At 44.9% G+C, this 27838-nt stretch overlaps 1 protein-coding gene across 2 annotated transcripts in view; it reads left to right on the top strand.

Moving 5' to 3' along the window:
- Nucleotides 1-27838, top strand: part of PTPRB (protein tyrosine phosphatase receptor type B) — a 154592-nt gene that overhangs the window by 106846 nt on the left and 19908 nt on the right. For both annotated transcript variants that reach the window (XM_075856952.1, XM_075856953.1), the window contains 7 exons: nucleotides 172-277; nucleotides 684-761; nucleotides 853-870; nucleotides 960-1041; nucleotides 2411-2501; nucleotides 2931-3007; nucleotides 7968-8102. In XM_075856952.1, coding sequence (XP_075713067.1) covers nucleotides 172-277; nucleotides 684-761; nucleotides 853-870; nucleotides 960-1041; nucleotides 2411-2501; nucleotides 2931-3007; nucleotides 7968-8102 — 587 coding nt within the window. The remainder of the gene's footprint in view (nucleotides 1-171; nucleotides 278-683; nucleotides 762-852; nucleotides 871-959; nucleotides 1042-2410; nucleotides 2502-2930; nucleotides 3008-7967; nucleotides 8103-27838) is intronic.

Raw genomic sequence — 27838 nt, 5'->3', positions numbered from 1 at the left:
CGGAACATTAATTTTAGTGAAATAATGAAACATGTGAATTGGAACAAATCAGTATATATCAGTGTGTATATATATATATATATATATATATATATATATATATATATATATATATATACATAGCATAATTATATTTAATAATCATTCCACTGTTATTATCTGACTTTCCAGAGCCACTAGTAGGTGTGATCGAAGGTGTCAGTGCCGGCTTATTCCTCATTGTTGTCCTGATTGGAGTTACATCTTTGCTGATTTGCCGCCAGAAATGCAGAAGAGTGTAAGTAGTCATACTGTACATCAAAATTGAAGAAATTTTATATGACAATCTTGAAGAATGGTAAAATGTGTAGAATGGTGAATCTTTGAGTTAAGTAAATTTTCATCGTAAGAGCAAAATGCGTATGTTTAACTATATAGATTAGAAAATTAGAAATACTGTCTCGCCGTTAAAAGAGCTAGTATTGGCTGCTGATACAACCCCATGAATAGTAAACCATTGCTCACATCTGGAGCATATGACTTGTGGTTCGAACTGTGGTTTACAAGAAAGTACGATGTAAAGCATATACTGTAGCATAATAGCATCTAGATCTTAAGAGGTTTTCAATTTACTGTGTAACCCACTCATGGCATGTCACGGGTGCCATGAGTGGGCAAAGTACAATGTATCCTTTGTCTTCCAGATATGATCAGGGTCAGATCAGAGCACAATCGCATAGAGAAATGCCCTCATCTGTACACCTTAATATCACTCATAAAAGGTAAGAAAAATACTACCACGTACCACACTATTCTCTTTCCGCAACATTCATTGTAACAAATATTTACACATATTTTTTCATTTCTTTATAGGAACAAACGAACCTCCAGGTATGCAAACATTCTCAAGTTCCTCCTATTCATTATATTTTAGTTTATTATTATTTATATCTTACTTTATTAATTTGCTTACATTTTAGTCCAATCAAATCCAACCAGTTTGAGGTTCATTTTAGCAAACTTCAAGCAGACTCAAATTATTTGCTATCCCAAGAATATGAGGTAAGAACCCAGAAAATGTACATTTGCTGTTGTTTTGTACTATTAAATGGTTAACACTTATAATATAAATGTAGACATTAAGTTTACAATTAAAGGCGTTATGTGGAGACTGAAAAATATTAGCAGTGTACTCACTGCAGTATGTGAGTACACTGCTAATATACATTCCAGTCCACCGTCGTGCTGATTATGAGATTTTAATCGATTTTTACAGCGCTGGCGGGGGACCGGAAGTCCAGTTGCACAGTCTTCCTTGATGACGTCACGACTCTTTTTCACTTGACCGGCCCCGCTGTAATCGCTGTGCTACTGCTACATGTATATTAGCAAGTGTACCCACATACTGCAGTGTGTGCCGTGCTAATACTTTTCGGTCCCTACATAACCTCTATAATGTAGATTAAGTGCAAACCTTTTCATAGGTTAATAACAATTTACCTTAAAAGTACATTTAAACATTTTTTTCCAAAGACATTTAGGCCATATCCACAGGATATGCCATAAGTGTCTGATATGTAGGGGTCCCAACTCTGGGAACCATACCTATCAGGAGAACAAGGGTTCCCTGTCCACCACTGTGCAAGCCAAGGCACCCACCGCCAGTCTTTTTGAGGAGGAGACTGAATGGAGGGGTGTGGAGAGAATGTAGAGATGTGTGTGTTTGGCTCTGCCTATTGAAATCAATAGGAATTAACCAAGCAATGTCGCTTTCTGTAACTCCCAAAGACTTTATTGGGTAAAACCTGCGGACATACGCATCTACCTCTTCATTTAGCCTCCTCCAGGATTAGGCAACTAGAGGCAGCCTTGGTTTGCAATAAAAAGGGTCAGTTGACCACCGGATCTGCTATATTAGGCAGCCGCCACCTCTAGGTGGAGATTAAACGGAGAGATGTTCACAGCTCTTACCCATTGCAGTCTATGGAAGTTCCCCTAACTTCCAAGCCGAAGTTCCATCCTGACTTCTATGTCAGCAAAAATAAATATATGGTCAATGATAACTGTCATGCTATCTAATAGGTAATTTAATAGATAATATGTGGATTATAATATTGTATTTTTCCAAAATGTTGCTAAATAGTACTCAAAATAAGATCCTGTGCTTGGAATTTTAAAGCATGGTGCAGTTTACCTGCAGCAAATCCTTCCAAATAGGATCATCCATTACTAGTGACAGCGCCATAGTTTCTCTAATCCTATTCTTCAGAGTTAAGTATTTATAGAGCAATATGTCAAGTTACAGTTTCAAGAACTTCCATTTACAATCAATTGATGATTCTTCCTGTTGAATCGATGACCCTACAACACAATGCCGTGTAGCAGTATCTCTAAGAGAAGTTAAAGCCTTTTCAATACCTTTGTTTTTCAGGATATTAAAGATGTTGGGCGAAACCAATCTTTTGACATAGCACTTTTACCAGAGAACAGAGGGAAAAATCGATACAACAATATTCTGCCTTGTGAGTTTTTCTGTTTGCCATTGTAACACACTACAATACAAAGTAAAAAAAAATTTAATATTCTCTTTAGCCTGGGAGTAGTTCCCTCCTGTGGTCATTGTCTACGCCTCCTGAGTATAAACTTGACCAAAAAACAGTTGGGGAATGTGACTAATAATAAATCTAATATGCTGTATAAACATATTTAATCTCAGGAAAATGGTTGTAACTTTTTAAGTCCATTGAACCTTAGGCCTGAAATGCTGTTAGAATATGTTTATCACATGAACAATGACCGCTACATTAGTACAACCTATAAAATAAAATAAACCAGAGCTGGAGTCTTTTTCCATTGTTCTGCCACCTATAAGTCAGTTATGGTAATATCTTACTTCTGTATTGTGTTCTGCAACAATAGTCACAATGTTACCGTATTGTTTCTTTCTATAGATGATTTCACAAGAGTAAAACTCTCTAATGTGGATGATGATCCATGCTCAGACTATATAAATGCCAGTTATACACCGGTAGGTAACACTTTCAGCATTGTACATTGCTAAGGGTCTACTTACTTTGTATTATGTCATATGAAACATGTTTTATAACAGATTTGCAGATCAGACTCCTATTTACCACATCTGCACAGTATTCTCTTACTGTACAAGAATTATTGGTGAGTCCAAATTGGTGATAAAATGTATTTTAAGGTCATACTGCCCTAAAAAAAAAGAATTTGTCATTTGCAGGAACAGGAATGTGTTGTACATTGAAAACTATTTTCTTGTTATATTTGTCAAGTTGCAAGTTGTATTAATAAAAAAAAAAAATTGTATTGAAGGTAATAGTAATAATAATAATAATAATAATAATAATAATAATAATAAAAATAATGTTGTATTGTAGTATATATGTAGTACTAGAACCAGCCTTACTGAATAATCTAGGCTAATTACAATCTGATCAATATTGTAGTTAAGACTGTTGATGTTAATATGGCATATTGCAATTTGAGTGTAATAAAAATTAACCCACTTCACTATTCAGAGATAAGTGAATTTCCTGAAATTAATCTTGGGTCCAATTCTATCGCACTGGCCATCAGATTTGTTTCAGCCTGAATAAATTTGTCACCCCGAAAGTGCCCAGATGGCCAAGAAAAGTCATGTATGACACTCTGAGGTCTTCTAGGACTTTATCAAACCCCTTTCAAGCTCTTTAACGCCAATACAGCATTAGTAATGTCAAAGTGACAGCAATATATATGGCTATGGGTAAATGGATGGTAGATGGTGATAACAAACAGCCTGTTTAAAAAGACACAGCACTGTCAAATTAATATTATTGAAGAAGATTTGTGAATAATGTGATGAATATTGGTGATACACAAATTAATTAAAGAATTGTATAGCTGCAGCAACACTCAATCACAGCAATGGCTTCCTGTTTCTGCCTAACGAAAACACTGACTGACTCCTATCTCTCTCTAAAATCTATCTATGAAATTAATGTAAGTCTAACTTTATTTTCTTCTCCTCACTATAAAACACACTCACTGACATTAATCTACTATCAATTGGCAGCTGCAAATCCCAGTTGAGTTGTTTATAGTGGCTATGATTGTCATCCACTGAGTAATCAGTGGCCAGGGCCGGACTGGCTATCTGTAAGTTCTGACAAATGCAGGATGGGCTGGAGCACAGTGGGCTGCTTGGCTGTCCCCCACACAGTTATTAGTAAAGTGGTTATCTAAAATCAAGCAGAAACAGGCCATGTTGGGTAGTGACCAGTGCTACTCCTATTTAGTTTTTTCTAGGATCTACTGATTTATGAAATATCTGAGTAGCACAACAGTAAGGCAACATTTAAGAAACAATGCTCAATGTTTTTGCATAGCTGATGAATGGGCCCACAAACATGCAAACATATTTTATGGACAGCAGATGGGCCTGTTTGCTTTAAAATGCCATGTCTTATTTTATGTCCCAGTCCGGCCCTGTCATTGACTCACACCATGACCCCTGATCAGAGGCGTAGCTAGGTTCTCCAGCACCCGGGGCAAAGATTCAGTTTGGCACCCCCTCCCCCCAACCTCTTTCCCGACATCTCCTTCCGCCTCTCCGTGTTTGTTTTCTCTACCCATCGACGTGTCATTTCTTTTTATGTAACGCGAGCATAAAATTATTTGTACATTTCACAAGCAATATGGTTCTATACACAACACCAGAACCAAGCTCCGTACATATATACAGCCCCAGAACAAATACAGCTCAATTTAGTGCAACCCCTGCTGTATAGGTGTGTACGGCGTAAAACTACAGCTCCCAGCATGGCCCGAACAATGATAAGAATATGCTGGGAGATGCCGTTTCACAAAAAATAAATCCTATCATAATTACACCACCCATCATCTTGCTGCAGATCATACAGTGACTACAGTGCTGATTAGAGGCAGAATGAACATTTACATTAAGTGACTCACCGGTGACGTCTCAGATTCTAGTTCGTTTTCTCCATTTGGTCCAGACCTCTATGATGACTTCTCCCGGTCCATTTCTGCAGTTTGCCGCTCTTCAGCTTCTCACTTTTCCAACATTTCTGCACCTATAAATAAATATAAAGTTATCATTATACCACACACTACGCCCCTAAATATAATAGCGCCATACACAGCACCTCTAATTATAATAGCACCATACACCGTGTCCCACACACACACACTGTGCCCCCTGTAGATAGTGCCTGCCATAGAGCCCCCTGTAGATAGTGCCTGCCATAGAGCCCCTGTAGATAGTGTCCCCATATAGACCACCCCTGTATATAGTGTCCCACAAATAACTCCCCCTATAGTGCTCTACAGATAGCCCACCCATGTATATAGCCCCCTGTAGATATAGCCCACCCCTGTATATAGAGCTCTACAGATAGCCCAACCATGTATGTAGCCCCCCTGTGGATATAGCCCACCCCTGTATATAGTGTTTCACAGATAGCCCACCCCTGTATATAGCCCCCCCTTGTACATATAGTCCACCCCTGTATATAGTGCTCCACAGATAGCCCACCCCTGTATATACTATATACAAGGGTGGGCTATCTGTGGAGCACTATATACAGGGGTGGACTATATGTACAAGGGGGCTATATACAGGGGTGGGCTTTCTGTGGAGAACTATAGGGGGAGCTATTTGTGGGATACTATATACAGGGGTGGGCTATATCTACAGGGGGACTATATACAGGGGTGGGCTATATCTACAGGGGAACTATATCTACAGGGGGACCATATCTACTAGGGGATCATATCTACTAGGGGACCATATCTACTAGGGGACCATATCTACAGGGGGACCATATCTACAGGGGGACCATATCTACAGGGCTGGGCTATACACAGGGCTGGGATATACATAGGGGGGCTATATCTACAGGGGTGGACTATACACAGGGGGGCTATATCTACAGAGGGGGGCTATATACAGGGGTGGGCTATACACAGGGGGGCTATATCTATAGGGGTGGGCTATACATAGGGGGCTATATACAGGGGTGGGCTATATACAGGGGGAATATATCTACAGGGTGCTATATCTACAGGGTGACTATATCTACAGGGGGGGCTATATACTGGGGTGGGCTATCTATGGAGCACTATATACAGGGGTGGGCTATATCTACAGGGGGCTATATACTATATAGCCCACCCCTGTATATGGTGCTCTATAGACAGCCCACTCCAGTATATAGCCCCCCCAGCAGATATAGTCCCCCTGTATATAGCCCAGCCCTGTAGATATAGTCCCCCTGTATATAGCCCCCCTGTAGATATAGTCCCCCTGTATATAGCCCCCCTGTAGATATAGTCCCCCTGTATATAGCCCAGCAAATATAGTCCCCCTGTATATAGCCCAGCCCTGTAGATATAGTCCCCCTGTATATAGCCCAGCCCTGTAGATATAGTCACCCTGTATATAGCCAAGCCCTGTAGATGGTCCCCCTGTATATAGCCCCCCTGTAGATATAGTCCCCGTGTAGATAGCCCAGCAGATATAGTCCCCCTGTATATAGCCCAGACCTGTAGATATAGTCCCCCTGTATATAGCCCAGCCCTGTAGATATAGTCCCCCTGTAGATAGACACCCGCCGTAGATAAAGTACCCCGTGTAGATATAGTCCCCCGCAGATACAGCCACACTTCTATTACAATTAAATAAAATAAAAAAATTCAAACTCACCTTATTCCCGCTCCCACGCCGTCCGGCAGTCATGGAGACCTGCTCTCTTCTGCGCAGGTCTCCAGGGGGTTCAACACAGCGTCTATGAAAGGCGCTGATTGGCTGGGCAGGATGACTTTCCCTGTCAGTCAGTCAGCGCCTTTCATCGACGGAAGCGTCACTGGTACAAAAGGTACCAGTCGCTTCATTCGTGGAAAGGCGCTGAATGGCCGGGCACGGAACGTACCCGGCCATTCATTGCTTCTAATTGTACCTGTGTCCTTGCGACACAGGTACAATTATAGTGCAGGAGGAGGGGGCGCTGGCGCCCCCCTCTGAACTGCGCCCGGGGCACATGCCCCGCTTGCCCCCCCCCCCTAGCTACGCCCCTGCCACTGATGATTTTTTTTGCTTAAGGGAGGGGTGCCTGCAAGGCATTATGGGGAAACCTACCAGGCCGCCGCCTGAGGTCCTGTGATTCTTCTTCCAAAACTTTTAGGAAATTCATAACAAATTTGTTCCATGTAGAATAGAATTGCTCATCTCTACTATCCATTAACATCCAGTATTAGTGTACAGTACATTATAATGTGCTGTTAATGGACATACATACATATTAACTATCATCTTTATCATACTCTATGGACATATTGAATACACTTATATGTTTGTTATAATTTATATAAGTAGCATATAACCTAATACTTAACCAAAGTATTCACTTAACTAAAGTGTTCAGTTCATGCTAGCATAATATTATTCTTTAATAAAACACTAACTTATGTTGAGTTCTGACAATAGTATAAAGTAAAGTATCATTTGTGGTACTATAAGAAGGAACCTTTCTACTTATAGTACAGTGCTCATGATAAAAGTGCATGTGATATGCCCAATACCAAGGATTCACATGATACGGAAACAGTCGGTCTATGTGCTATGGGTCTTTGTATAGGTTGAATTTTTGCAATGTTCTCTCCTAAACAAGCAAAAACTCATATCTTAGGGGTCATATTAGTTTTATCTCCTACAAGGGTTGGTAAATGAAGGCAAACAAGGGCTTCTGTAATGTGGTGTACTGAACTAGCAACTGATGGGGGTCTACCTCTGTGCAGTGATAGAATTTGTAATGCATACATGAAAATGACTGCAAAGAATTGCATGAAAATCAGTCTCTTTTGTGCCATGACAAGAAGAAGTCTATGCAGTTTAATGGGTGAACAAATGTACAGTTTCTTTTGTTTTATACAGTTTTAAATCCCAACCTTTAATGTTGTAGGGCAGCAACTTCCGTAGAGAATACATTGCAACACAAGGGCCTCTTCCTGGTACCAAAGATGACTTCTGGAAAATGGTGTGGGAGCAAAATGTTCACAATATTGTGATGGTTACTCAGTGTGTGGAAAAGGGACGGGTAAGTGGAAGATAACACCTAACTTAAATTCTAAGGGAATACATGAATTGTCAAAGGCGGTTAATATTTAAATGGTTACGGCCTACCTGACCATGTGACAATAACATAAGTCCTATTTATTATAAGGTATTATGTTCTACAAGATTCATTGTAGACCTGAAATCTGAAGCGTTCTTATTATGTAAGCTCCCTTGAAAACAGTATGAGTTAAAATAAGTAATGTGAACCATTTCCGTGATAATTTTGTTATTTGACCATGAATTTGACATTTTAATACAATCACGCAGACATACTCTATAATTCATATACTGTAAATTAAATATCTCCCTTTAACACCTTAGCGATATCCGCCACACATGGGGGGCGGATGTGCATTACCCCAATATGGGGCAGGCTTCATACAGCTGACACCTGACTGCAATGGTTGGGATCGGAAATAACTCAGATTCCGGCTGTGTAACCCCTCAGATGCTGTGGTCTCTATCAACCACGGGATCTGAGCGGTTAGACAGAGGGAGGGGGCTCCCTTTGTCCCCTGATCTGCCACCCACGATGAAAGAGCAGGGTGCCAATTGGTTCCCATGGAAGTAAAAAGGGTGATGATAACAAGTTAGTAGTATAAAGCTATTGCAGCAATGTCCTGACATATATTTCATTTACTATCATGTTACGCATCCACTATCAATAAATGTCGTCAGATTACATATAGTTTTATGGGAGTTTCCCTTTCAAATATATTTATTCATCATCTATTTCCACTCATATCGCCTTTAATGTAAAGGCACATTACAATAAAAAGAATAGTTCAACTTTCGACCGCTCGTCCCCATACATTTCTAACATGTTGGCAGCACATCTCCTTGTTTACAGAGGGAGATGTGCTGCCGACAGCGATAATATTTATTGCTGCATAAACTATACGATCAGCCGATGAGAAAGTGTTTGCCAAAGGATATTTGCAGGTCTGAATCTAGATAAGATTGTATGTTTACATTAACTATATAATTGTTTGCCCCATATTCCCGTAGTAAGAATGGAATGGAGAATTATTAGTCACATAACCTGCCATTAAAAAGGAGGATGATTTAATGTATTCATAACGCAATAGTTTATAAACATAATTCACCAATTGGGTCTAGTAGCTGGAGGAGGTATCAGTAAGTGCTGGCGAGAGGAGCAGTAACCACAGGAGAAAAGTAAAAGGAAAGAATTAGACACATAAATATTGGTATTGTCGGTATGATATAAATTAGGGAGAAATAATAAATAAATCTTAGCATGAAAAAATGACTCTCACTTGTAGATGTAAGAGTAATTCAACACCGACAAACAAGATGCTTTCATTAAAAGAAAAGAGAAAAAAATCTCTATGCGGCTTCTAATACCTCTGTTATTTCTGCATTCTATCAGCACTTGTGAGAAGCAGAGCTCCTCGTAATTTGGATTTTAATAAGATAAAAATTCACTAGATTAAAAATAGCACGTAGTAGAATCACGGCATTACATGTTATTATAATGGCCAGAAATATGTTTCCGTCTGGAATGATTTATCTTCAAGTAATTGACAAAAAAATAAAAAATTTTAAAAGGTCAAGGTAACCTTTACAAAATCATTGCTAGCGTATTATGCAAGAAAACACGGTGAACTTTTCATATCCTCATACTTTTAAGACTGGTGATTTTTTCTTATATATCCAGGAAATATAAAATGATCAAGACATTTTCTTTTCTTGTTCTTTGTATATTTTCCACATATTGGGGCAGATGAATAAAGTGTCTGCAGTTAAAGTGTGTTGTAAATTGCGTCAAAAACTGGCGCATCTTGATGCATTTCCTGTCAAACCAGATGTTTGCGCCTCACTAGACACTTTTAAAAAGTCTTCTTAGAAAGGGGTGTAGTTTAATTGAAAAGGGGGCATGACTAAAGATGCATCATCGTGCAGCCCAAAAAAATGTCCCAAAGTAAGTTGCAAACTAAGCCAAATCAAAAGTGTTGTAAAAAGTAGAAAAGTGTTTAGCAGGTCAAGAAAGTTGCGCCAAATTGATCATACAGCATTTACCACTGTGATGAATTTTGTGCATCTTCTGACTGCGTTAGTACATCTAAATCTTAGTCTGCATTAGTACATCTGCCTCATTGCTCTACTGCGCATGTGCCGATTATGTCACACTACACCCGGGTGTAGTGTGACGTAATCGGCTCATGCGGATTAGAGCCAATTCGACCGGTGAAACTTTTGTGCTGTACCATGCATGTGCCGATTCAAAAGCCAAAGTGTGGGCACGCTGACTTAATTTCTGACATGTTTTTTTGCGTCAGAATTTTGCCACATTTAAGCGCACAGTATCGCATTGTAAGCCATGCCCCATTTTCACTTTCTTGATAAGCTTCAACACTTTATTGCGCATGCCAAATAAAATATGTCTAAAACAGTTAACCCCTTCCCGACATATGTCGTATGGATACGTCATAGAAAGCCAGTGCTTCCCGCAATTTGCCATATCCATAAGACAAATGGATGGCATGGACTCAGAAGCTGAGACCGTGCCATCATCCCCGGGTGTCAGCTGTATGTTACAGCTAACACCCTGTTGTAATGGCGGGGACCGAAGTTAGCTCCAATTCCTGACATTAACCCTGTTTTATAACAGATTTGCAGATCAGACTCCTATTTACCACATCTGCACAGTATTTTCTTACTGTACAAGATTTTTTGGTGAGTCCAAATTGGTGATAAAATGTACCGTATATATCGGCGTACAAGACGACTTTTTACACCCTTAAAAAAATGTCAAAAGTGTGGGGTCGTCTTATATGCCGGATATTGTCTACATTAGGCATGCACGTTGCAGCCGCACAGCTCAGTATAGTGACACATGAATGTATGGGAGCGCGGCTGCGGCTGTGTAATTCAGCCACAGCCCCGTTCCTGAGTCATGATAAGTTCGCGGGGTCAGGATGATGCAATGCGGCCAGCGCTGCACTAATGAGCGGCGGCACTGGAGACAGAACATGGCGGGCGCGCTACAAAACACCCCCATGTTCTGTCTTCAGTGCCTGAACTGCCGCTCATTAGTGCAGCGCCGGCCGCATCACCTCATGCTGACCGCGCACGCACTTCCTGTCAGGAGCGGGGCAATGGCTGTATTACACAGCCGCAGCCCCGCGCTATAACGGCGGAGATCAGAGAAACCTCTCATCTCCGCCGTTATTCCCCTGAATGCTGCGATCACAGCTGACTGCAGCATTCAGGGGAAAGTGAGAAGGGGGGATGCCCCTGGATCGCGTCACAGGGAATTCCTGTGACGCGATCGAGGGCCATACCATATATGGGCAGACAGCCCAGGGTCTATTGATGGACCCCAGGGCTGTCTTACCATATTTCATGTTGTTAGGACATACCCAAGTATGTCCTAACAACTGCCTGTGTATTATCCGTCCACAGGTTAATGTACTGGCACATATCTGATATATGTCAGTACATTAAAGTTTAAAAATAAAGTAAAAACAAAGTATTGTTAAATTTTAAAAAAAAATACACCTTCACCTTTTTTACAATAAACATTAAAATAAAAAAATGAAATAAACACGGCTTTCATTCACTTATTAATGTGAGGCATGAGGTGCGATGAATTTACCCTCCATGTTCCTCACATTAATAGTAATTAACCCCATCATGTACCTCGCACATTAACCCAATATGACTGAGAAACATGATGGGATTAATTACTATTAATGTGAAGCGCGTTCAAAATTCATCACACGTCGCGCCTCACATCAGAAAACGGAAGAATTTTTTTTTTATTACTGTTGGCAAAAGTATCGAAAGTGGTATCGAAATCGCAATACTAAACGAAGTATCGGTATCGAAGTCCAAATTCTGGTATCGTGACATCCCTAGTCTACATATTGTCTACACACAGGTTGTGTGTTACCTTGTGAGCCTGCAGTCCGGTACACAGGCTCCCGGGATGCACGGAATCCGCCACGGATCTGAGGGAAGCCGGTATTAGCCGCCAGGGAACATCTCTGTAAGATGCTCTGGCCCGCCCTTTCCTCTCATTCCCTGCCTCTCAGATCTTGCGCGATGAAGCAGCCTATCTGCGCATGCGCGAGTTCAAAGAGACAGAGAGTCCTGGGTCCTGCCGCCGATGGCCATAGTGAAGCGCTCCTGCACGAAATGGTGAGTATATCTTAAATTCTATATTTTAAGGGTAAAAGTTGGGGGTCGTCTTATACGCCCAGTCGTCTTATACGCCGACATATACGGTATTTTAAAATCATACTGCCCTAAAAAAAAAAGAATTTGTCATTTGCAGGAACAGAAATGTATTGTACATTGAAAACTATTTTCTTGTTATTTTGTCAAGCTGTTACTTTTAATAAAAATGAAGAAATTGTATTGAAGGTTATAATAGTAAAAATAATGTTGTATTGTAGTATATATGTAGTACTAGAACCAGCCTTACTGAATAATCTGGGCTAATTACAATCTGATCAATATTGTAGTTAAGACTGTTGATGACAATATGGCATAATGCAATTTGAATGTAATAAAATTATCCCACTTCACTATACAGAGATAACCGAATTTCCTGAATTTCGCTTATAGGGAAATCTACCAGGCCGCCGCCTGAGGTCATAAGTCATAACAAATTTGTTCCGTGTAGAATAGATTTGCTCATCTCTACTATCCATTAACATCCAGTATTAGTGTACAGTACATCATAATGTGCTGTTAATGGACATTGATAAAACATTATGCATACATATTAACTTGATTGTTCCATGGCATGATGGGAATGACAGAGATTTAATATTCTCTTTAGCCTGGTAGTTGTTCCCTCCTGTGGGCATTGTCTATGCCTCCTGAGTAGAGATGAGCGAACCGGGACAACCGAACCCGGTTTCGGTCCGAACTTCGGGAAAAGTTCGGTTCGTAGCGAATCCGAACTTCACCGGGTTCGGCCGAACCCGTTTTGACCGACATTTTGGCGCCTGCCACATGTTAGATGTAAAATGGAGGATTTCACAATATCACCTGACATCAGGCTACTCCATAATGCCTTGCAAACGGCTCTCCCAGCCAATCGGGAGGCAGCATAGGGGCGGGCTCAAGCCTGCAATAAAAGTCTATGCACGGAGCTCAGCGGCCATTTTAGAGACAGGAGCTGTAGGGATAGCATCTCTGTGCAGTAAGGGAAAGCTTTATGTATCTGAAAGGCAGGAATCCAGCAATTGAAGGGGCTCATCCACTACTCACTACTCAGCCAGTGTGTGAATACGCTTTTATAAGGGGCTCATCCCCGTTGCATCCAACTTGCAATACAGGCAGGCTTTGTAGTACTACAACGCCCATCATTCCCTGAGTCAGTGCACAGTGGTTGATAGAAATTCTCATTCATTGCCATTTGCCAAGCCAGTGTCAGTGTGTGAATACGCTTTTAGAAGGGGCTCATCCCCGGCCGTTAACATAACAAACAAATAACAATCCAACTTGCAATACAGGCAGCCTTTGTAGTAGACGTAGTATTACAACGCCCAGCATTCCCTGAGTGCAACACCGTGAGCAACCAGAGTGGTGAACGAGCCGAGTCAAGCCAGGAGTGTGCGAGGTACCAAACAAAGAGCAGAAGAGTAGTCAGTAAGCCAGGGTCTGTATGGAGCAGGAACAAAGTAGAAGGAGCTGTAGCTGGGCCAGGAAACCACACGAAAAAGAATAACAAGCAAGGAGGAACAGGAAATGCAGGTATAAATAGACAGAGGGCGGGAGCTAGCTGAGTCTGGCCAGGCTGCGATAGGCTCTCCCACGCCTAAGCCTGCCAGCCTGAGTGGTGGAAGCTGGAGTCAATCTCAGGGATGAAGATTCAGGTGCTGACTGATTAATTAAGGGAGTTAACCCCGAAGCTGTGCCTGTCAGATCCTTTACAGTACCCCCCCTTTTATGAGGGGCCACCGGACACTTTCTAAGTGGACCTGGCTTACTGGGGAAACGCAGGTGGAACCTCCTGACCAATACCCCAGCGTGAACATCCCAGGCGGGTACCCAAGTCCTCTCCTCGGGCCCGTAACCTCTCCAATGGACCAGGTACTGGAGGGAGCCTTGGACCATCTTGCTGTCCACAATCCTGGCCACCTCGAATTCCACCCCCTCATGGGTGAGGATGGGAACAGGAGGTCTCCTCGAGGGAGCCAAGGACGGGGAGCAGCGTTTAAGGAGGGAGGCATGAAACACGTCGTGTATACGAAAAGATGGGGGTAACTCCAGCCGGAAGGAGACAGGATTGAGGACCTCAATGACCTTATACGGCCCAATAAACCGGGGAGCAAACTTCTTGGACGGAACCTTGAGACGCAAGTTCCTAGACGACAACCACACCAGATCCCCGACCATAAACAGGGGGTTAGCAGAACGTTTTTTATCAGCCTGAGTTTTTTGTACGCTCTGGGACGCCTCTAGGTTCTTCTGAACCTGGGCCCAGACTGTGCACAGTTCCCGATGAACGACCTCTACCTCGGGATTGTTGGAACTACCAGGTGAAACGGAGGAGAACCGTGGATTAAACCCAAAATTACAGAAAAAGGGAGAGACCCCTGACGAGTTACTGACCCGGTTATTAAGGGAAAATTCGGCGAGGGGAATGAATGAGACCCAATCATATTGACAGTCAGAGACAAAACACCTTAAGTATTGTTCTAGAGATTGATTAGTCCTCTCCGTTTGACCATTGGTTTCAGGATGGAAGGCAGAGGAGAAGGACAGATCAATCCCCAACTTCATACAGAAGGCTCTCCAAAACAATGAAACAAATTGTACCCCTCTGTCCGAAACAATATTGACAGGGACCCCATGGAGACGCAGGATGTGTTTGACAAACAAGGTAGCCAACGTCTTGGCGTTGGGTAGTTTCTTGAGGGGCACAAAGTGGCACATCTTACTGAAGCGGTCTACCACCACCCACACCACCGACTTGCCTTGGGATGGAGGCAAATCGGTGATAAAATCCATGGAGATATGTGTCCAAGGTCTCTGGGGAATGGGCAACGAACGCAGTAAGCCCGCTGGTCGGGACCTGGGAGTCTTGGACCTAGCACAAACCTCACAAGCGGCGACGTAGGCCTTAACGTCTTTAGGCAACCCAGGCCACCAATAATTTCTGGTAATGAGGTGTTCTCAGGAAGGTTCCCGGGAGCTGAACCTTGAGCAGCAGCAATTTCAGAGACTAAATCAGAATCGATCGAGGAAATGATTATACCTGGAGGCAAAATACAAGCAGGATCTTCCTCCAATATTTTTAGACCAAGCCCTATAGGTAACCAAAAAATTGAATCTGGTAAAAAATAACGCCCATCGAGCTTGTCTCGGGTTTAGCCTCCGGGCAGATTCTAGGAAAACCAGATTCTTGTGGTCGGTAAGGACCGTTACCTGGTGTCTAGCCCCCTCCAGGAAGTGGTGCCACTCTTCAAATGCCCATTTAATGGCTAAGAGTTTGCGGTTGCCAATATCATAGTTACTCTCAGTTGGCGAAAACTTCCTGGAGAAGTAGGCACAGGGGTGGAGATGGGTGAGGGACCTGGTACCCTGGGACAAGACAGCCCCCACTCCCACCTCAGATGCGTCAACTTCCACGATAAATGGCTCCATTTGGTTGCGCTGAACCAGCACCGGGGCCGAGATAAAGCACTTCTTAAGGACCTCAAAAGCCTGGACAGCCTCAGGAGGCCAGTGGAGGAGATCAGCACCTTTGCGAGTGAGGTCCGTAAGAGGCTTAGCGATGACCGAGAAGTTAGCAATAAATCTCCTGTAATAATTAGCGAACCCCAAAAAACACTGTAACGCCTTCAGGGAGGCAGGTTGGACCCATTCCGCCACAGCCTGAACCTTGGCGGGGTCCATGCGGAATTCATGAGGAGTGAGGATTTGACCCAAAAATGGTATCTCCTGTACCCCAAACACACATTTTTCGGTTTTGGCAAACAGTTTGTTTTCCCGAAGGACCTGGAGCACCTTCCTGACATGCTCAATGTGGGAGGACCAGTCCTTGGAAAACACCAGTATGTCATCAAGGTACACTACAAGAAATATCCCCAGGTAATTTCTCAAAATCTCATTTATGAAATTCTGGAAGACCGCAGGGGAATTACACAACCCAAAGGGCATGACGAGGTATTCGAAATGGCCTTCGGGCGTGTTAAACGCAGTCTTCCACTCATCCCCCTCTTTGATGCGAATAAGGTTATACGCCCCCCGTAGATCCAATTTAGAGAACCATTGGGCCCCCTGAACCTGATTAAAGAGATCAGGAATCAAAGGAAGGGGATACTGGTTCCTTACCGTGACCTTATTCAGGCTACGGTAGTCAATGCATGGCCTAAGACCACCATCCTTCTTCCCCACGAAGAAGAAGCCAGCACCTACCGGAGAAGAAGAGGGACGAATGTAACCCTTGGCCAGGGATTCCTGGATATACCCTCTCATGGCTTCACGTTCGGGACAAGAAAGATTAAATATCCTACCCTTAGGAAGCTTAGCTCCTGGTACCAATTCGATAGCGCAATCGTATTCTCTATGAGGAGGTAACACTTCGGAGGCCTCCCTAGAGAAAACATCAGCGAAGTCCTGAACAAACTCGGGTAGCGTATTCGCCTCCTCAGGGGGAGAAATAGAATTAACAGAAAAACATGACGTACAACATTCATTACCCCATTTGGTTAGCTCCCCAGTATTCCAGTCAAACGTGGGATTATGCAACTGCAACCAGGGAAGGCCTAGAACCAAATCGTACGATAATCCCTGCATCAACAGTACAGAGCATTGCTCCAAATGCATGGAGCCAACAAGGAGTTCAAAAACAGGGGTATGCTGTGTAAAATAACCATTAGCAAGAGGAGTGGAGTCGATACCCACTACCGGGACAAGTTTAGGCAAATCAATCAGAGGCATAGCAAGAGACATAGCAAATTCCACAGACATAATATTAGTAGAGGACCCTGAATCCACGAAGGCACTGCCGGTAGAAGACCTACCACCAAAAGAGACCTGAAAGGGAAGCAAGATCTTAGTACGTTTCCTATTTACTGGAAATACCTGTGCGCCCAAGTGACCTCCCCGATGATCACTTAGGCGCGGAAGTTCTCTGGCTGCATTCTTACGCTTAGGACAGTTGTTCACTTGATGCTTGTCATCCCCACAGTAGAAGCAGAGACCATTCTTCCTGCGGAATTCTCTACGTTGTTGGGGGGACACGGAGGCCCCGAGTTGCATAGGTATCTCTGAGTCTTTCCTGGAGGAACGAAGCAACGGAACTTCGGGAGGCATCATGGGGGAGTCGGAGGAGAAAACACATAAACGTTCATGTTGTCGTTCCCTGAGACGTCGGTCAAGTCGTACCGCTAAAGCCATAGCCTGGTCTAGGGAGTCAGAAGAGGGATAGCTAACTAGCAGGTCTTTCAGGGCATTCGACAGACCCAACCTAAACTGGCACCTTAAGGCAGGGTCATTCCACCGAGAAGCTACGCACCACTTCCTAAAGTCAGAGCAATACTCCTCAACAGGTCTCTTACCCTGACGTAAGGTCACCAGCTGACTCTCGGCAAAGACAGTCCTGTCAGTCTCGTCATAAATAAGTCCGAGAGCAGAAAAGAAACAATCAACGGAGGAAAGTTCAGGGGCGTCAGGAGCCAAGGAGAAGGCCCACTCTTGGGGCCCTTCCTGGAGCCGGGACATAATTATACCCACCCGCTGGCTCTCAGAACCTGAGGAATGAGGCTTTAAACGAAAGTAAAGCCTACAACTCTCCCGAAAGGAGAGAAAAGCCCTCTGGTCCCCTGAGAACCGGTCAGGCAACTTGAGGTGGGGTTCAAGAGGTGCGGTGAGGGGAACTACCAAGGTAGCATCAGGCTGGTTGACCCTCTGAGCCAGGGCCTGGACCTGTAGGGAGAGACCCTGCATTTGCTGAGCCAGGGTCTCACGGGGGTCCATAGTGGTGTCAGGGACCAGGGTAGACTAGGTATGGGCTTGTTATTATGTAATGACCGGGGGGTAGGGAAACGGACAAGTGAGCCCTAATCTACCCGCCACTCTGTCCCTGCCTACTTGCAACGACCCGCCCTAGGCGACGGGGTACAACTGGGCGGCGGTCCCTGCACTCAGTAAGTGCACGACAAACACGACAAACATACAAGGGAATACAAGCAAGGGAAAGGGGCAGTTGCCCACGGCAACACCGTGAGCAACCAGAGTGGTGAACGAGCCGAGTCAAGCCAGGAGTGTGCGAGGTACCAAACGAAGAGCAGAAGAGTAGTCAGTAAGCCAGGGTCTGTATAGAGCAGGAACAAAGTAGAAGGAGCTGTAGCTGGGCCAGGAAACCACACGAAAAAGAATAACAAGCAAGGAGGAACAGGAAATGCAGGTATAAATAGACAGAGGGCGGGAGCTAGCTGAGTCTGGCCAGGCTGCGATAGGCTCTCCCACTCCTATGCCTGCCAGCCTGAGTGGTGGAAGCTGGAGTCAGTCTCAGGGATGAAGATTCAGGTGCTGACTGATTAATTAAGGGAGTTAACCCCGAAGCTGTGCCTGGCAGATCCTTTACACCAGTGTGTGAATATGCTTTTAGAAGGGGTTCATCCCCCGGGTTTTGATTCAACTTGCTGCACTCCAGCAGTGAAATGTCTGGTAAAAAAAAGGTTGCGAAAGGACGGGGTAGAGGAAAAAACACCCATGCCGTGTCCTCTTCCAGTCCAAATGTTGGATCTGTTGGTGCCAGACCCAGTACCAGCATTTGTGGCACAAGACATGTGCCCAGTTCCACTAGTAGCAGCAGCCATGTGCCTGCTGGTAGTAGTAGCAGTATCAGCAAGCCAGACTTGTCCATCTCCTCCGGTGGGCGGGTTACTTTAGACAATACGGCCATTGTGGACTGGTTGACTGGCTCGCGGTCATCTCAGCAGGAAGACTCTGACGATCTGGCTTCAAGCCAGGTTTCGTTGGATTCCAGATCCTCTACAGTTCCTTGGCACAGTGACAGTAGTAATATGGGTATTTCTAGCGTTTCCATTCCATCATCTATGTCTTCACTCCCCCTTCCTAGCGGGAAGCCATCTTTCCTGAGAGTCCTAAGAGACATCTCCTCGGGTGTGAAGGAAGATTCTGAACAACATAGTGATGATGATTTGTTTTCCGCGAGTCAGCCAACGGAGTGTGTTGCGGCGGTGGTAGAGGTGGAAGCAGTGTTCGAGCCGCATAGCTGTGGTAGTGGGGGTGTTGGTGTTGGTAGCCGTGGTGGCAGACGCAGTAATGAGGGGGGCATGGAGCCCGCCATGATGTCACATCACATTCACAACACAGTGACAGAAGTGGCGGGGATGATGAGGAGGGCTATGATGATGATGTTGTTTTAGACAGGACGTGGGAACCAGGTGACGAGGTGATGACGGCGTCAGAGGAGGGGGGTAGTAGTGCCGGCACTGGCAGTGATAAACAGCCAAGCCGAGGTAGGGGCAGAAGTCAATCTGCAAAATGTTGCAGCGATAGGGCCAGCTCAGGAGCCGGTGACGGCGACACTGATGCTGGTGTAGGCTCCCGAAAAAAGCCTGCCAGACAAGGGGCAAGCTCGGGTGGTGGTGGTGGTGGTGGTGGACGTGGTACTACCTCTTTACGGTACTCTGCCGTGTGGCAATTTTTCTGTACCTTCCCGGAGGACGAAAACATGGCACAGTGCCGTATCTGCAAGCAGAAAGTAAGGCGTGGGCAGGGCAGCAATGTAGGAACTACCGCTCTACGTAAACACATGGAGCGGCATCACAAGGCCATGTGGGACAATCGACATGCCCCACCATCATCATGTACATCTAATGAAGACCCCTCTGCCGCTGCTGCTGCTGCTCCGAGTCCCTGTCATCTTAGTAGTAGCCAGGCCTTATCCACCATGTCGTTGTCATCATCATCATCACTGTCATCTAGTGCTCCTCCTACGTCCCGTCAGTTATCCATTACGGAATCGTTGTCCAATAAGCAACAATATATACCTAGTCATCCAGTTGTCGTGCGGCTTAATTCACACCTGGCTAAGTTGTTGGTGGTGCAGTCGCTGCCGTACCACCTGGTCGACTCCGCCGGCTTCAAGCAATTGATGGCGTGCGCTCAGCCTAGGTGGCGAATACCTAGCCGACATTACTTCTCCAAATCAGCTGTTCCTGCCTTGCACAAGCACGTGGAGGAAAAGGTGTGCCAGTCCTTGCAATTATCCGTGTGCAGCAGGGTACATGCCACCGTCGACACGTGGAGCAGCAACTATGGGCAGGGACAGTACATGTCTTTCACGGCCCACTGGGTCAATATTTTGCACCACCGCAGCAATGCCAGGCATTACCACCTCCACACTTGTATCTTTCTGGTTCAACTCCGGACACCAGGCGCCTACCATCCTCCTCCTCCTACTCCTCCTCCTCCTCCTTGCCCTCCTCAATGGAGGTCTGCCCGTCGCCGACAGGACACAGCGTATCTTCCACTCCTCCTCCCTCCTCTTTTCATAGGTGCAAGGTGAAGCGCCACAACGCTGTCTTACACCTGCTGAGCCTGGGCGAGAAAAGCCACACAGGGCAGGACATGCTGCTGTGCATCAAGGAGGAAATCGCACGCTGGCTGTCTCCTCTGAAACTCACACTGGGCAATGTTGTCTCTGATAACGGGAAGAACGTTGTGGCTGCACTGCGTCTAGGTCACCTGACACACGCTCCTTGCATGGCACATGTGATCAATCTGGTCATAACACGCTTCTTAAAGTCATATGTTGGTTTGAAGGGTGTGCTCGCCATGTCCAGGAGGGTTTGCGTTCGCTTTAGACGTTCGTATGCATTTAAGCACGCCCTCCTGGACTTGCAGCGTCAAAACAATCTCCCAGAACACAGCCTGATTTGCGACGTTCCAACACGCTGGAATTCCACCCTGCACATGTTGGACCGTCTGTACGAACAGCGGAAAGCCGTGAATGATTTCCTGATGAAGCAGACGGGCAGCGTTTGGAGCCAGTGTAATTTCGACCTCAGGCACTGGCAGCTGGTTAGAGACGCATGTCGCGTTTTGAGGCCCTTTGAAGAGGCCACACGATTTGTGAGCCGTGACGCTAGCGGAATGAACGATGTTATGCCGCTGATATTCATTATGGAGCAAACGCTCACAGCGATGATTCAGCAAAGGATGGAGGAAGGATCACATCTGGCTATGGATGTTGAGGAGGAGGGGGATGAGGATGAGGAAACAGGACCTGAAGAGGAGCTCGATTTCGAGATGGAATCACAGGAAGGGATAGGGGACGAGGCAGCCGCACAACATGACAGTGATGGTGATGACGAGTCTGACGACGAACTTGATGATGGACAACGATGGCAGTATGGGGCGGAGATGGAACCAACCGGGCCCTCTGAAACGCTGGCCAGGATAGCGAGCTGTATGCTTCGTTACTTGCGCGCTGACTGTCGTATTGTTAGCATGAAGCAAAGAGATGAGTACTGGATAGCCACACTTTTAGACCCTCGGTATAAAGCCAGAATGGGGGAGTTTTTTGCGCCTTCCGAGAGGGAGGCAAAATTGGCTTATTATCGAGAGAAGCTATGCAGCCAGCTTGTCACGGCTTTCAAACGGCAAACACCTGCTGCAAGCATGTCTGACCGGGGGGCCACTCTCCGCTCCCCACTGTCTCATCGTTCCACCGCCTCTGGCAGAGCTACCTCTGCAATAGGCGGCAGCAGCAGCAGCCAATTCAGTTTGGAAAATATGATGACAACATTTTTACATCCAATACCCCGACGTGACACACATCGTAGTCACCAAAGGGATGTTCACCATCACCAGGTGCAGCACCTAAACAACCAGGTTCACTCGTACCTGGACTGTGCCCTTTCTCCGTCAGAAATGCTGATCCCAGACCCCATGGACTTCTGGGTCAGCAGATTGGATCATTGGCAAGAACTGGCCCAGTTTGCCATGGGTGTACTGTCTTGTCCACCCTCCAGTGTAGCGTCAGAGAGGGTATTCAGCGCGGCAGGGGGCTTCGTCACCCCTAAGCGAACAAGATTGTCCGCCAACAGCTTGGAAAATCTCACGTTTCTGAAAACTAATCAAGCATGGATCGGTGAGGATTTTAAAACCCCTGTGCGTGATGCCACTGATTAGATCTGACATTGCTGCTGCTGCCGCCTGCTGCTGCCGCCTGCTACTGCCGCCTGCTACTATGGGATTCTGTCCTGTCCGCTCTTTTTTTAATGTGCCGCTGTTGGTGCTGCTACTACTTCTACCACCAATCCACCCCCAGTGCCGTCTGCTACAAGCAGGCCTGCCCCACCACAGGGCTTTGTCCTGTGACTGTCCAGTCTCTTTTAATGTGCTGCTACTACTACTACCACCCTTGCTGTCTGTTGGCTACCTCTACTACCACCAATACACCACCACTGCCGTCTGCTACAAGCAGGCCTGCCCCACCACAGGGCTTTGTCCTGTGACTGTCCAGTATGTTTTAATGCGCTGCTACTACTACTACTACCACCCTTGCTGTCTGTTGGCTACCTCTACTACCACCAATACACCACCACTGCCGTCTGCTAAAAGCAGGCCTGCCCCACCACAGGGCTTTGTGCTGTGACTGTCCAGTCTCTTTTAATGTGCTGCTACTACTACTACCACCCTTGCTGTCTGTTGGCTACCTCTACTACCACCAATACACCTCCACTGCCGTCTGCTACAAGCAGGCCTGAGGCCTGCCCCACCACAGGGCTTTGTCCTGTGACTGTCCAGTCTCTTTTAATGTGCTGCTGCTGCTACTACTACTACCACCACCCTTGCTGTCTGTTGGCTACCTCTACTGCCACCAATACACCTCCACTGCCGTCAGCTACAAGCAGGCCTGCCCCACCACAGGGCTTTGTCTTGTGACTGTCCAGTGTCTTTTTTTAATGTGCTGCTACTGCTACTACCACCCTTGCTGTCCATTGGCTACCTCTACTACCACCAATACACCTCCACTGCCATCAGCTACAAGCAGGCCTGAGGCTTGTCCCACCACAGGGCTTTGTCTTGGGACTGTTCCGTCTCTTTTAATGTGCTGCTACTACTACTACTACTACCACCCTTGCTGTCCGTTGGCTACCTCTACTACCACCAATACACCTCCACTGCCGTCTGCTACAAGCAGGCCTGAGGCTTGCCCCACCACAGGGCTTTGTCCTGTGACTGTCCAGTCTCTTTTAATGTGCTGCTACTTCTACTACTACCACCACCCTTGCTGTCCGTTGGCTACCTCTACTACCTCCAATATACCTCCACTGCCGTCTGCTACAAGCAGGCCTGGAGGGCTTGTGAAAAGGCATTGCTTGTTGCTTTTACATCCATGTATGGATGAACCCCGGCAGGCATCTGCCAATAAAAAGGGTAAATTTTTGGAGGGCTTGCACTCAAAAGCCATTGCTTGTTGCTTTTACATTACATCCATGTATGGATGAACCCCGGCAGGCATCTGCCAATAAAAAGGGTACATTTTTGGAGGGCTTGTGAACAGCCATTGCTTGTTGCTTTTACATCCATGTATGGATGAACCCCGGCAGGCATCTGCCAATAAAAAGGGTAAATTTTTGGAGGGCTTGTGAAAAGCCATTGCTTGTTGCTTTTACGTCCATGTATGGATGAACCCCGGCAGGCATCTGCCAATAAAAAGGGTACATTTTTGGAGGGCTTGCACTCAAAAGCCATTGCTTGTTGCTTTTACATTACATCCATGTATGGATGAACCCCGGCAGGCATCTGCTAATAAAAAGGGTACATTTTTGGAGGGCTTGTGAAAAGCCATTGCTTGTTGCTTTTACATCCATGTATGGATGAACCCCGGCAGGCATCTGCCAATAAAAAGGGTAAATTTTTGGAGGGCTTGTGAAAAGCCATTGCTTGTTGCTTTTACATCCATGTATGGATGAACCCCGGCAGGCATCTGCCAATAAAAAGGGTACATTTTTGGAGGGCTTGTCAAAAGCCATTGCTTGTTGCTTTTACATCCATGTATGGATTAACCCCGGCAGGCATCTGCCAATAAAAAGGGTAAATTTTTGGAGGGCTTGTGAAAAGCCATTGCTTGTTGCTTTTACATCCATGTATGGATGAACCCCGGCAGGCATCTGCCAATAAAAAGGGTAAATTTTTGGAGGGCTTGTGAACAGCCATTGCTTGTTGCTTTTACATCCATGTATAGATGAACCCCGGCAGGCATCTGACAATAAAAAGGGTAAATTTTTGGAGGGCTTGTGAAAAGCCATTGCTTGTTGCTTTTACATCCATGTATGGATGAACCCCGGCAGGCATCTGCCAATAAAAAGGGTACATTTTTGGAGGGCTTGTCAAAAGCCATTGCTTGTTGCTTTTACATTACATCCATGTATGGATGAACCCCGGCAGGCATCTGCCAATAAAAAGGGTACATTTTTGGAGGGCTTGTCAAAAGCCATTGCTTGTTGCTTTTACATTACATCCATGTATGGATGAACCCCGGCAGGCATCTGCCAATAAAAAGGGTAAATTTTTGGAGGGCTTGTCAAAAGCCATTGCTTGTTGCTTTTACATTACATCCATGTATGGATGAACCCCGGCAGGCATCTGCCAATAAAAAGGGTATATTTTTGGAGGGCTTGTGAAAAGTCATTGCTTGTTGCTTTTACATCCATGTATGGATGAACCCCAGCAGGCATCTGCCACCATAAAGGGTAAATTTTTTGAGGGCTTGTCAAAAGCCATTGCTTGTTGCTTTTACATCCATGTATGGATGAACCCCGGCAGGCATCTGCCAATAAAAAGGGTACATTTTTGGAGGGCTTGTGAAAAGCCATTGCTTGTTGCTTTTACATCCATGTATGGATGAACCCTGGCAGGCATCTGCCAATAAAAAGGGTACATTTTTTGAGGGCTTGTCAAAAGCCATTGCTTGTTCTTTTACCACCTTATATGTATGAACCCTGGCAGGCATCTGCCGCCAAAAATGGTTAATTTTTGTACCTTTTTTAACAATGCATTAAGCATACAACATGCACAAGTGCAGTGGTTTCTGTTAGTTATCACCGTGTCCCATCCGTTTTCCTATAGCCATACATGTTGGCGTAATTTTGACACTAACTTTGCCTTAAAGACAGCTCAAAAGTTCTTGGATACACTCATGGGTGACCTAAGAGTGTTATACAGGGCTTCTAGGGCTTTTAAACAGTGTTATACACGATTTTTAGGGGCTTTCTTGTATTACAGGTTCGGTCAGAACTAGTTCGGTCCGAATCTAACTTTTTCATGAAATTCGCCGAACCGAACTTTTCATAAGTTCGCTCATCTCTACTCCTGAGTATATGCTTGACCAATCAGACAGTGTCAGGACGGCTTGCGCTGTGTTCCCTCCTGCGAGAACACACACAGACAGTCTGCAGCTGCCTTTAGGGAATCGCTTACAGAGCAATTACATAACTTTCACTCTGCGGAATTGCTCAACTAGTGATTTCGTTACACCCCAAACAGCAGTTTATAACCACATATGAGGTATTTCCCTACACTGGAGAAGTTACTTTACAAATGTTGGGGTTCTTTTTCTCCTATCACTTGTTGAAAAATTAAAAAATACCTGTGAGGTCAAAATGCTCTGTACACCCCTAGATGAATTCCTCAAGGGGTGTAGTTTCCTAAATGGAGTCACTTTTGCGGAGTTTCCACTGTACTGGTACCTTATGGGGTTTTCAAATGTGACATGGTGCCGAAAAACCAAACCACCAAAATCTGTGCTCCAAAAGCCAAATGCCGCTCCTTCCCTTCTGAGCCCTGCCGTGTGCCTAGACAACAGTTTATGACTACATATGGGGTATTTCCGTACTCCGGAGAAGTTGCTTTACAAATGTTGGGGGGATTTTTCCTCTTTATTCTTTGTGGAAATGTTTTTATTTTAGCTAAAACTACATCTCATTGGAAAAAAAAATATTTTTAATTTTCACGTCCAACTTCTAATAAAACATGAAACACTTGTGGGGCCAAAATGCTCACTACACCCCTAGATGAATTCCTTGTGGATTTAGTTTCCAAAATGGGGTCCTTTTAAGGTGTTTCCTTTGTTTTGGCATCACAAAACCTCTTCAAACCTGACTTGGAACCTTAAATATAATCTAATAAAAAGAAGGCACCAAAATCCCCTAGGTGCTCCTTTGCTTATGAGGCCTGTGCTTCAGTCCAGTGTCACACTAGGGCCACCTGTGGGATATTTCTAAAAACTGCAGAATCTAGGCAATAAATATTGAGTTAAGTTTTTCTGGTAAAACCTTTGTTACAGAAAAAAAAGGATTAAAAATTAATTTCTGCAAAAAAAATATTGTATTTGTAAATATCACCCCTACTTTGCTTTGATTCTTGTGAAATGCCTAAAGGGTTAAGAAACTTTCTAAATGCTGTTTTGTATACTTTGAGGGGTGTAGTTTTTAAAAATGTTTTTAAATTTAGATAGGTAGAAGCATTCCAAAGTTATTGCCACATAAATTGACACGTCAGATTTGAAAAATGAGGCTGTGTCAGCAAGGTCAAAAGTGGCTGCAGGGGGAAGGGGTTAATATATGTGGCGCACAGAATGCTAGCGCATTTTGAATAGTAAATCTGAACTAAAATGGCCAATTATATGGAAAAATAATCTAGATGGATTTGAACCTAGAACCTCAGTGTTAAAAGGAGACAATCACTATCACCACCACATGTATTGGAAAAAGTGGAATTAAAGGGGTATCCCAGAAATGACATTTACCACCTATCCACAGGATAGGTGAAAGTGTCTAATTTCTAGGGAACGTACCACCGGGGACCAGAATCGCCACTAGAACGGGCTTTCCAAGACCCCCAGTCCTCTTTACACAGCCTGCAGGGGAAGCTTAAATGGAGGAGTGGACAAGCATGTGCGGTGCCACTCCATTTAAAGTCTATGGGAATGACGAAGACAGCTAAGTACAGAGCTCGGCTGTTTCCGTCATTCTCATAGACTGAATGAAGCGACAGGGTGCATGCAAACCGCCGCTTTAGTGCAGGGGATGTAATGAGGAAGGGGGGCTCAAGACCCCCACTCTAGTGATCATGGAGGTTCCAGCGGTGAAGCCACCATTGATCAGACATTTTGTTAAGAACAGGTCTATTTCTCCTTGGACTTTAACAATTAAATTATTACCTAAATCAATATTATACAATCCACAAAAGAGAGATAGGCAGACATCCAGGCAAGACATATCCTTTCCTATTTATCAACCCAGGCACGAACAGGCATGTGTTGGCTCGCCCAGACATCTAGGGCTTGGAGTACGCTCACATGTCCACACAACTATAACTAGGGCTAGGTGTACGTTCTACTGAATGGTAGTTATGGAAACAGCGTAGCTCGCATGCTACGCTGTTTCCATAACTGCCATTCACTACTATGGGAGTTACAGAAACAGCGTAGCTCAGCAAGCTACGCTGTTTTCTTCTTCATGGTCAGAAATCACACACTTCAGCCGCAACACACAGAGTGGTAGAACTGGGTTTAGGGGGCCCTATTCTAGAGATAGGTGCGCGTCCAGAGGTGGAAAAAGTATTTTGCAAAGCCTTCAAACCTGTTCAATTTTTTCACATTTTGTTATGTTGAGGCCCTGTACTAAGATTTAAAAAAAAACAAAAAAAACGTTTTCCCCATCATTCTGCACTTAATACCCCGTA

The sequence above is a fragment of the Rhinoderma darwinii genome, chromosome 3 (genome assembly GCF_050947455.1).
Source record: "Rhinoderma darwinii isolate aRhiDar2 chromosome 3, aRhiDar2.hap1, whole genome shotgun sequence".
Taxonomy (NCBI): domain Eukaryota; kingdom Metazoa; phylum Chordata; class Amphibia; order Anura; family Rhinodermatidae; genus Rhinoderma; species Rhinoderma darwinii.
The sequence above is the reverse complement of the archived record's forward strand: the minus strand, read 5'-3'. Positions and strand labels throughout refer to the sequence as shown.